This window comes from Borostomias antarcticus (assembly GCF_949987555.1).
Source record: "Borostomias antarcticus genome assembly, chromosome: 8".
Lineage (NCBI taxonomy): Eukaryota > Metazoa > Chordata > Actinopteri > Stomiiformes > Stomiidae > Borostomias > Borostomias antarcticus.
In genome coordinates this window covers 21835403-21846930 of record NC_140241.1, presented here as the reverse complement: position 1 = coordinate 21846930, position 11528 = coordinate 21835403, and the positions used below count along the sequence as shown (strand labels likewise).

Here is an 11528-nt window from a genome sequence, read left to right as displayed (position 1 = left end):
ACTGGCGTCCTCATTGCTGACATTCTGTTGTCGTGGGTGACTAACTGCCCATGCCTGCAGAACAGAGGGTCGATATGCTTGGGAGGCAGCGCAAAGCTATGCGAGCAATGTGTCACATATCCCACCATTGAGATCATCGCAGAGATGATCAGAGTGATGATATTATAATGAAGCCTATTAAAAAAAAAGTTTAAATAAATAAATAAAAATGGATGTGTCTTTCTGTTTTGTCTGTTGTAGTAAGACTGTTTTGTCTGTTGTAATTTGACTGTTTTGTCTGTTGTAGTTTGACTGTTTTGTCTGTTGTAATTTGACTGTTTTGTCTGTTGTAATTTGACTGGGATATGTGAAGGTAATGAGACATAATAGTTCAATATTTCTTAGTGTGTGAGAAGAGAACATATACAGAGAGACAGATTGAATCACTCAAGCAGGAAACCACTACAACGAGGGGTGTGTCACAGCAGGAGTGTGTGGAAAAATCTGCACATCAAACCACAAAACCAGAACGTCATTTAAAACTTCTCACATTCTGTAAATCAAGAGACGCTGGTGGCAAGTAATTGGACTGTAGGCTACTGCCACCTGGTGTTCATGAGACTATAATAGGCCTACTAATAGTGTGGCTTCAATTTTATCTAGTTTCACTCGTCCACAAATCAAGGGAATTAAATTAATAGGCAGGGTAAACCTTTAGCAGCTTTGCTGAACACAGCCCCCATGCAACTTAAACTGTTCGCATGAAACATGATGCAGATACAAGTGGACTTGACTTAAATGGTTTTAGAAAATGGAGGCAACTGCGGTCGATTGTATAAAAAAAAAACTCTCGGAACATACATCTTAATGTTTTTGACAATTCAAAAGAAACACCTTCCATCGAAAAGCAACACAACAGCTTTAATAACATAATAGGATGAATGCTAATCTGACCTGTCCTTGAAACGTGAGAGGGGTGTGTCCAGGTAGCCTAATCCATGGCGCTGTAGCCTTGCCTGTCTGAAACTCCATACGCACTAACCTGCAGGAATGGCTCGGACACTTGCTTCGGCGTTGACCTTGGTTTTTACCTGTAGGGCTACAACGTAATGGTATCACACCATGGTTAGCCTTTAGCCTACACATGGACAAGACTGTCCTAGGCAACACTGCTCAGTCTTCATTCAGACTGACTCTGAAAAAGAATTACAGTACCTATAAAATGTTAAGTCATAAAACAAAATTAAAAGGCGACTGTAAATGGTAGGCTACACAACAGAAAGGTTTCACACCACAGTTAGTGTTTAGGTTACACATGGACAAGATGGTCCCAGGTAACACTGTGTAAACACCTTGGGATAGCCTAGGCTAATTAGCCTGGGACCTATTTGCTTTCCAGTTGTGGTTTCCGGTCTACAAGGATAATGATTCCCCCTGTCCAAAAACAGGCCTGGCCATAAACCTACGATACCATGCGGCATGAACTTCTTCTGGAATAGTTTTGTTCTTAATTAGTGTATCCGCCCAGTGATTCAGGTAGCATATGATTTCTATGTCATACCACAGGATCCAGACTAAATAAATGCAACTCTTTCTAATACAGTGTTTATCTGATTTGTTTCTCATAATCAGATTTTATTTTGTTTTACATGCATCGAAACGTAATATAATATTGGTTGCCTAAATAGCAAATAAATAAAGTTGATATCTAAAGCTGATCTGACTCCTCAATGTAACGAAGAGCAAACGTTCTCTAAAGAAAAACAACATCTTCATCAGGAAGCGAACCCGGGACAAAAAATCACTACTGAAAAGCCTTAAAGTCGCACAGAAATGAAAAAAGCATTCTGTCCCATTTTGGTTCACATAATTGGTCATAGTGTTCACCTATTCAACGATGTATGCCAAAAAAATTACAAAATTCTACTTTTGTTGTAATCTTATATCAAAGTATATAATTTCTTACTTCCTGGAAAACGGTAGGTTACGTGCAATGACGACAACAGGTACCTTAGATTTTAGGCCAATAATCTCACTACATCCACCCGTCAATCAACGCTATCCTTCTATCAAATATGTCAAAAGTTCTTAAAACCCGTCTACTTGTCAATGTTCCAATCAAATTCCTCTAAACATTATGTCCCACCCTCATAGCTTGTTTGCGTCGGAAATACGTCAAACTATGGAAGTTAGATGATCTCAAACGTCCGTTTCTGTGCGACTTTAACTGCTCACCGCTGGGCAGTAGCCTATGGTAAACCTTGAAGTGGAAATAGCCCAAGTATGGCCAAATTTTGTTTTCTTTTAATTCCGCCTACTCAGTGATCTGCTCCAAAATGTAGGCTAATGGGTTCTGTTGGCCCAAGCTACTAGTCCACCGAGTTTCATGAAAATTGCTCTGATAGTTTTTTTTGTAATCCTGCTAAATAATGAGCGAACGAAGGAACGAACTAAATAACACACAAGTGAAAATATATAATGAATGAACGAACGAACTAAATAACACACACAAGTAGAAATATAGGCTATAGCTTCACCCCAGCGGTCGCCGAGCGCGCAGCCAAATAAGGTAGACTACAGTAACAAACATGTTATGTCTCTTCTTTCAGATTGACGAGCAGGTGGCGAAAATGCGCGCGAATGCACAAGAGGGGAGTATCTCTGACCTCAAAATCTTGCTTCAAATTTTTTTAAAAAAAAGTGCGTTTGCAGATCTATAAACAAAACAGAATAAACCTTGCATCAAATAAAATGTATGCATTTGCAACTCCTTACCTGAAGTTGCGTGTGTGCTGTGTCGTTGCTCACGTGTGCGTAAACATGTGTGCTGTGTGACTGAATCAAGACCCCTCCCAGATCTCCCCTCTAGAGGAAGCCTCGTCCCCGTCACAGTAGCGTAGAGGTCTCCCCCTAGAGGCCATCTGACAAAGCATCAAAGCGTGGTCGGCATATTATAGTTACATGAGTAGCTACAGTACATGAGTAGCTACAGTACATGAGTAGCTACAGTACATGAGTAGGCTACTAAACGTTCCTGGCTGCCTGCCTGACCTGAATTTGGCTCTTGATGAGAAAAGACGATGGATGGATGGATGGATGGATGGATGGATGGATGGATGGATGGATGGATGGATGGATGGATGGATGGATAGATGGATAGATAGATAGATAGATAGATAGATAGATAGATAGATAGATGGATGGATGGATGGATGGATGGATGGATGGATGGATGGATGGATAGATAGATCGATAGATCGATAGATCGATAGATAGATAGATAGATAGATACTCCCTAGAGGGAAATTTGGTGTGTAGTAAGAATGAAAAGGGGAGAGGAAAGGGAAGAACAGGGACTATATGTACTATATGTGTAGAGTATAGAATTGAATAAAAATATGTACATACATACATACATACATACAGTCTGTATAAATAAATATGTCTAGTAATACACATCATACATAGCCTACATCCACACCTCCACCACACTCAACGCTCAGGCACTGTTATGCAGTCTGATGGCCAATGGCACACAGGAACACCTGAACCTTTAATAATCCCATGAAAAAAACCTTTTAAAACAGAACTAGGCATAGGTCATCTGGAAGCGCTGGCCTGTACGGAGGCGGCCCTTGCTCCTCCTGGGGACAGGGCTGAAGGAGTTTGGGGAGGTGTGGGGCAGCCAGGCCCGAGCCCTCGCCACCCTCCTGGCCTCTCTGGTTCCTCAGGCTGGTTCCTCTAACTATACATGTATATATAAATATAGATATATAAAACTAAAATCCTTTCTCCCTCTAGCACTGACTGCTGGTTATGACTGGGATGTACTTTTTGCTATCAGTCCGTGAATTGGCCGTAGCAAGACCCAAAAAATATTTTTTGTGACATGAGACCCTGTGAATTTCTTATTTTAGATTTTTACTGGCGGGACAATCCCACATCAAGAACATAACCCCAGCTGTCTAGAATAATGTTGAAGAAAAAGTAAGCAAACAAGTTATTAAATACATTGTTCTTAACTTTAATACAAATATTTCAGTGATGATCCACTTATTAACAGATTGCATGACAAAACATTGATTTATCTTTTAATGACTGCAATAAGTGTCTGAGTCAAGTCCTGGGGCACATTCAAACTGGGAAAGTATGACCAGATAAGTGCCCCACGCCAAATTAACCCCCACGCCAAATTAACCCCCACTTAGAATATTGTGAAAGTGAAAACCAAACAGTGGCAATTCAAGCCAGCCAATCAGAGTGCATATTATCACATTCAGTTCTGCTCTCTCTGACATAATTCCTCTAGCACCAACCGCATGACTGAGATTTGGATTAAGATATATTAACAAAGATGGAGCGACAGGGAGAATATGAGCAGGGAGAATATGAGCAGGAAGTGAGAGCAGAAAGCTAAAGTTAAAGGACTAGTTTGGTATTTAGGATTATAAACCCATTGTGTACTTAGCTGTGGCATGAGCAATGACTACTAATATCTCAATAGTACATCATTTGTCAAAATTCTTATATGGACCGTTGTATATGATCATAAATAACTGTACAACAGGCCTTATGATGCTAAAAGACAAACTAGTCCTTTAAGGTGCAGTAGGCGGTTTGGCTCAGATATACTTTTTGTTATATTTTTTGCAATTCTCATTACATCCGGACAGCAACCAATAAATAAAGTGCTCTGACATGAAAATGAAATAAATCCATCATCTGTTGAAATCACTGGACTCTAATACTGTAAGTGCATCCAATCATTTCGAGTTGCCAACTTGAAATGATTGGATGGACTACCTGCCTGTCAAGTCCTACTGTACATATCTGCCTAGCAAGCATCATGTTTTCCTCCAGTTTTGGAGGAGGGGCTTTGGAGGAAAGTCTGAAGGGAGGGGCGGGGATTTTGTTGGTTGCATTAAAAAAAATCCTGAGTCTAACAGGAAGTTGCAAACGGCCTACTGCACGTGCATGTAAAAAGTATCCATCATACAGGTGTCTGGAAAAAGGGCAATAACTACCCAACCATAATGAGCATTGATTTCTACATTACATGGCAGACCTGTACATGCATGCATTCACCTATGGACAGTGAACAAAACTATTTAGGATACATAGCTGTATAGGATTCCGACTGGTAAAAAAAAAACTATCCAATTACAACAGTATCTTGGAAATCTGTCAAATTTACTTTCCAGCTTTCCGCTCTTTGAATACCATCACTTACAGTGTGTCAGTAATCATACTACACCATAGTAATTGTACATAATTTTACATCATTCTGAACTGAAGGTATTCCCGTGAGAGGGATCGTAGTTTAGTGCCTTGCTCAGGGGCAGTACAGCCATGTGTGTGCAGAAACAATTCAGACCAGCAGCCATCTGGTTACTGGGCTGAACTGCCCCCCTCCCCAAAATGACAAACCCATAGAATAAAAACTAAACAAAAAAACATTCTAGTTTGACAGAGTAAACAGAATAATCAGAATCATTTTAAACCGACAAAAAAATATCCAAAATGCAACTTCCTTTTGTATAGAATGCTGTTCCTCTCCTACAGTATTATAGGCCTACTAGATGTAGTTGAACTAGTCTTCCCAACCCTAATTAGATCATTCCAGCCATAGCCAGCATATCCCAGAAGAGCACTATAGGCCTTCAATCACAGTTTTTGCACACAGAGACATAGTGGTCTGATGGAAATTGAAAGCAGCAGGTACAGAGAACCTTAATAGTGTTCTATCTTTCACCTTCGACCTGATATGAGTTGAGTTTTGGAGGTGGGGGGGGGGGGGGGCGGGGGGGTTGTCAGCCTGCCAGTCTCTGAGTCACCACCTCCCGGTACATGATGGAAATATAGATGAAGAGGAGGAGGATGACGAAGAAGTCGTCCATGAAGCCCAGCAGGCCGAACAGCGCCTCGGGGATGAAGTCCAGCGGGGAGACCAGGTACGTGAGCGCCCCCACCAGGCACAGCAGGATGCGGATGCGGAACATCCAGAAGAGCCCGCCCATGGAGAAGATCTCCCTGAAGGCGTGGCGCAGCAGCGTGGGCACGTCCCTCAGTCGATCCATCAGCTGAGGGCAAAGTCATCAAAGTATTACGACACACTGAGGGTTTTAAGTGGTTGAAATAAGGTGAAAAAACTAGCCAAGGTACTGCATTAGTGGTACATCAACTAGCCCAGTGTTTCCCGATCCTCCTGCTGGAAGGCTGCAGAACTGCAGCTGATTGGGCGCCCCGGTCGCTCATCGCGTTAAAGGTGCAGTGTGTGATTTTTGGCGGAATGTAGGGGGGAGGTTGCAGATTGCAAGCAACTGAATACAATTACATGGTGCAACATGGCGGCCTCCGCGGAGGACCCGCTCCCTATGTAGATATAAAGGGCTCATTCTACGGTAACGAAAAAAATATTGTAATTCTTTATGGGATTATACACTAATTAAAACATACTTTAAAATATTGTATTCCATTTCTGCCAAGTCTACAGAAGATACATTTCTGCCAAGTCTAAATATCTAAAATAAAAAAAATAATGCAGCTGAGCCATTGGCCTGTAACGTGCGTCTTGTAACATGCCCACCTGTACTAGTCTGTAACATGTAGCCTGTGACATGCCTGCCTGTAGCCTGTGACATGCCTGCCTGTAGCCTGTGACATGCCTGCCTGTAGCCTGTGACATGCCTGCCTGTAGCCTGTGACATGCCTGCCTGTAGCCTGTGACATGCCTGCCTGTAGCCTGTGACATGCCTCCCTGTAGCCTGTGAGGTGCAGCCTGGACGGTAAACTCACAGATCTGGGCTGTCCAGAGAACCTGCGGTTGTAGTCGTTCAGGTCCTGCAGGATGAGCAGCTGCTCGGCATCCTCGTCCCGGACCTGCCGAGGGTCAGCGCGCTCTTGGAACAGTGGGAACAGCAGCGTCACCTGTCAGCCCACAGAGGAGAGGAGCGTGTTGGTGAATGGAACTAGGCCTACAGTTCCTAATGGAACTAGGCCTGCTAATGCACCAGCGATTAGGAATGTTTACAATTAATCGATTAAGCGATTCGTGGTTGTTAAGGATTTGCTCGAGCACGTGAAATTGACTCGATGTACTATCAAACAACGTGGTTTACTATCAAACAATGTGTTTGATAGTAGATCGAGTAAATTTCACTTGCTCGAGCAAATCCTTAACGACCATGAATAGCTTAACGTCATATCATAGGCCGCCTCACCATTTGTCTGCAGATCGGACAATGAATCGCCCCCAGCCAAGTCCCATACCTCCAGTATGCAATTATACATGAACCTACCGAGCAAAACAAACACAACCACCTCAGAACCAGACACTAGGACTCGCAGAGCTTAGATCTGTGGTCAACGTTAGGGGTGTAACAATATATCGTGCTACAATATATCGCGATACAGAAACGTCACAATACGTCAAGGTGAAAACAATATTGTGATATGTTTATTGTATATCAATGAACGCTGGCTACACAACGCTGGTAACAAACATCTTTTGTCTCAAGGCCTATCCATGATATTACAACAGTTAAAGGGCAATGCTCGTTTTTGACAACCTGGACCTTATTTACGACATATTATAAGAAGTTTGACTCACCGAGATCACTTTGGTGTTGTTCGGAGGCCGGTAGAAGAAATTTAAAATCCAGCGCGAACCAGTATATCCATGTAATGACGGTGATCGGGGCACCGAGAATGCAGTTTCTCAAAATCCATTTTCGGCCGCTAAACGGTTGTTTTCATCAATCAGATTGAATGAATCGACAGTTGCGATTCCTCAACGCGAGGCTTTGTTGTTGTTTTCAAATACGGGGTCTTTAGCCTCTGTAATATGATCTTTACACGCCTTTCCCCACTTGCTCAAGCACGCATGCGCACAGGCCAGCGCGCAGACTGGCTATTCTCCGGCTCACATTCTCTGCGCTACGATCGTTGTTGGTGCCGAGAATATTGTCGTCGTCATTCGTCAGCAACAATCCGATCGTAGCGCAGAGAATGTGAGCCGGAGAATAGCCAGTCTGCGCGCTGGCCTGTGCGCATGCGTGCTGGAGCAAGTGGGGAAAGGCGTGTAAAGATCATATTACAGAGGCTAAAGACCCCGTATTTGAAAACAACAACAAAGCCTCGCGTTGAGGAATCGCAACTGTCGATTCATTCAATCTGATTGATGAAAACAACCGTTTAGCGGCCGAAAATGGATTTTGAGAAACTGCATTCTCGGTGCCCCGATCACCGTCATTACATGGATATACTGGTTCGCGCTGGATTTTAAATTTCTTCTACCGGCCTCCGAACAACACCAAAGTGATCTCGGTGAGTCAAACTTCTTATAATATGTCGTAAATAAGGTCCAGGTTGTCAAAAACGAGCATTGCCCTTTAAGCTCTAAATTCACAAAGTGTATTGGAGTAGAAATGTGGAGAAATGCACTATTGGTGTGAACAGCAGCGCTACTGCAACGCTTCACACCTGCCCTTAGTGTATCGTATCGTTATCGTCAACCCAATATCGTGTATCGTATCGTGAGATTAGTGTATCATTACACCCAGGTGTGAAAATTAACTTTTTGGCTCACGGTGAGTCACCTGCCAAGGGGACTGTAGATTAAAAAAATCTACCAGCCAAGTTTTTTTTTTCTTTTTCATATAGCCTTCCGAAATCTAGTCGCCAATTGGAAATTTTACCTGCATTTGGCCGGTGGCAGGTGTTAATTTTCAGCCATGGTTACACCCCTAGTCAACGTCCACACATACTGCAGGCCCCTTGGGTATGCGTTGCATTTAGCTGTTCGAACTCACCACAGAAGAGGTGACCACAGTTGGTTTCTACAGGCAGCACAGCTTGCTGGAGACACACCGGGCAGGACATGTCCGTGTAGTACTGAGGTCTGGGCTCAGACGGCGTTTCCTGACAGAGGGAAACACCAATAAGAACACAATAACAGGAAGAGAAACACGAGCTGTCTAATGCACCACTTTGCACATTTGTTGAGGTTACAGTTGCTGACAAGTAATGTATAGCTAAAAAAAAAAACTCTTTAGTAGGCAAAAGTAAAAGTATCATCAACTGTAGATTTGTGAGAGCTGTTAAGATGGTATTTGGCAGTCGTACATTGATATGGTACACAGGTGACACGTATGATGAATACCTGCTCTGATTGGAGTTGCTGGCGGACCGCTCGCACATGCTCCTGGTTCTCTGGGTGAATGTTCTGTTGTTCATTCCTGCAAAGACAGACGACCAATTAAAAGCTTCTTCTACTGAAAACATATGGTATCACTTAGGCCTGCATGACAGCTGTATCAGCAGACATCAAGAACAACTGAAGAATATGAATGCAGAACTTTTAACTGGTGTATTGATAGACTAATATTAATATTACCTGCAGAGAAGGGTCAGAAGACCAGCCAGAAATGTGACACTTAAAACGACCACAATGAGCACTGGGTTGCTGACGCCTTCAATGAGTGAATCCTCCTCTTGTATCATGTAGTTCACATCCCCACACAGGCTGTCATCCATAACAGGTCCTCATACCCTACAACACTATTAGGAGCATGAAGAGAGGGTCATATGCGTTCACGGGATAGCCAGCTGTAGAAACGCTCCTAGTCTAATAATTGCAAAACGCTTTACGTTCGTGTGTTGACAGTCCATGCACAATCTACACTATGCAATGCCACTGACATAGTTAGCTAACTTAGCACTAGCTAGCAAGCTAGCCTAACGTTAACTGGTCCGCTCTATTAACTATAACAAGAAACAAACTATTAGGCAGCCTGGGCGAACAAAACAGGGGTGACACAATTGAGAAGCTCGCTGGAGTAGCCAGCCATGCGAATTTTATGCCGAAAGACTCACCCATGGAGATATTAACTAATAGATCTCACCACCACGACTGTGGAGCTGGAATTAGCGCCGCACTTCCGCATTCTTTTACAGTGGTCCACTTCAGACTTACGTCACATGATTGAGTCCAAGTTCATGCTGTAACCGACTGTAACATTTACAATAATTGCACGAGTACCGGCACTTGTCTTATGTCAATGAATACTGCACAGAATTATTCTAGATTAATTAGAGAAGATGTAGACCCATCCTCCGATCTGGCTCTAGCTGTCTAGCGTCACCAGGCTCTCCTCGGGGGAGAGCATGGGGAGAGCTGTCTTTCTGGTCCTGTAGGGTGGCAACCATTAGGGTTGCCAGGTTTTCAGAAACGTTGATAAGTTATCAAGTCCAAAGGGGCTGGGGTCAAACCTGGCGATATCGAAGTAGGTCTATTGTTTAAATGTTAGCTGCTTGTTTAAATATTTTGTTCAATCTATAGGCCTATCCATTGCAATGTTTACTTTCAAAAATCTTCTTATTTTTATTCAATGTGAGAAAATCATGTCATGCAAGAAAATTTGACTGAATGAGCTTCTCAACACCCACAATCACTAGTCCACTACACACAAAAAAAAATATCAGAACCAGCTCTGATAGACATGTCAGTCCTGCCATTCATTTGCTCATGTTGTTACTCGCGAATCAGTCTGGATACTCTCGATAGAGAACATTTTGAGCCCGATCGGAAAGCGATCTCACCAATCAGCATTGGTTCTCAGGAATTTGGAATACAAAGCTACACTGGGTGGGTTTATGACAGCGAGGAGCGGTTGAAGCGCGTGATAGACCTTTTCAGAAAAAGAAAAAAAAAAGGTTAATCCAATCACCTGCCAAATAAATAGTTTTGAAAGTGCCTGCCCTTTCGCAAACAGTTTCCAATGGAGAGTTCCCAGATAGTTATGTGAAACAAACCATATGGTGCGTCAGGCTAGGCATTCGTAGCTCCCATTATAATGTAAGAATTATAATGTGAGAATTGATGTCAAGTCAAGTCAAACTTTATTTATAAAGCACATTTAAAAACAGTGGTTGACCAAAATGCTGTACAGAGGGATAAAGGCACTAAACAATAAAACAATGAAATACAATGTAATACATAGCAAATAACAAGAGACAAACAGGATCTACAAACATAAAATAGTGGGGTGCTCTTGATGTAATGAAGGCCATAGAGAAGAGGTGAGTTTTCAGGAGAGACTTAAAGGCATCCAAGGTCTGGGCAGTTCTTATATGCAGTGGTAGGCTATTCCACAGCTTTGGGCCAGCTACTACAAAAGCTCGGTCACCTCTGGTTTAGTGGTTTTGAGCCTGGATTTAGGGACATCCACGAGCAGCTGACTGTTTGACCTCAGTGCTCTAGCCGGGCTATGGACGTGAAGGAGTTCAGCTAGATACAAAGGACCTAGGCTGTTCAAAACCTTAAAAACAAGTAGCAAAATCTTGAAATCTATCCTGAAGCGGACAGGAAGCCAGTGCAGGGAGGACAGCACAGGTGTGATGTGGTCATGCTTTCGTTTTCCAGTCAGAAGGCGAGCAGCAGCATTCTGCACTAGCTGCAAATGCCGGAGGGAGGACTGGTCTAGACCTACACACAGAGAGTTGCAGTAGTCTAGAGGTTATAAAAGCATGAACAACCCTCTCCAAATCTT

General features: G+C 42.9%; 1 protein-coding gene across 1 annotated transcript; it reads right to left on the bottom strand.

The window, feature by feature from the left end:
* Window positions 1–4007: 4007 nt before the first annotated feature.
* On the bottom strand, window positions 4008–10157 carry rnf170 (ring finger protein 170). Its single transcript, XM_084441913.1, has 7 exons — window positions 9853–10157; window positions 9374–9537; window positions 9140–9215; window positions 8790–8898; window positions 7200–7273; window positions 6775–6906; window positions 4008–6059 (listed from the first exon to the last, which is right to left on the bottom strand). Exons 2-7 carry the CDS (start codon window positions 9511–9513, stop codon window positions 5790–5792), a joined length of 801 nt encoding a protein of 266 aa, XP_084298039.1. The 5' UTR covers window positions 9514–9537; window positions 9853–10157; the 3' UTR covers window positions 4008–5789.
* Window positions 10158–11528: the final 1371 nt, after the last annotated feature.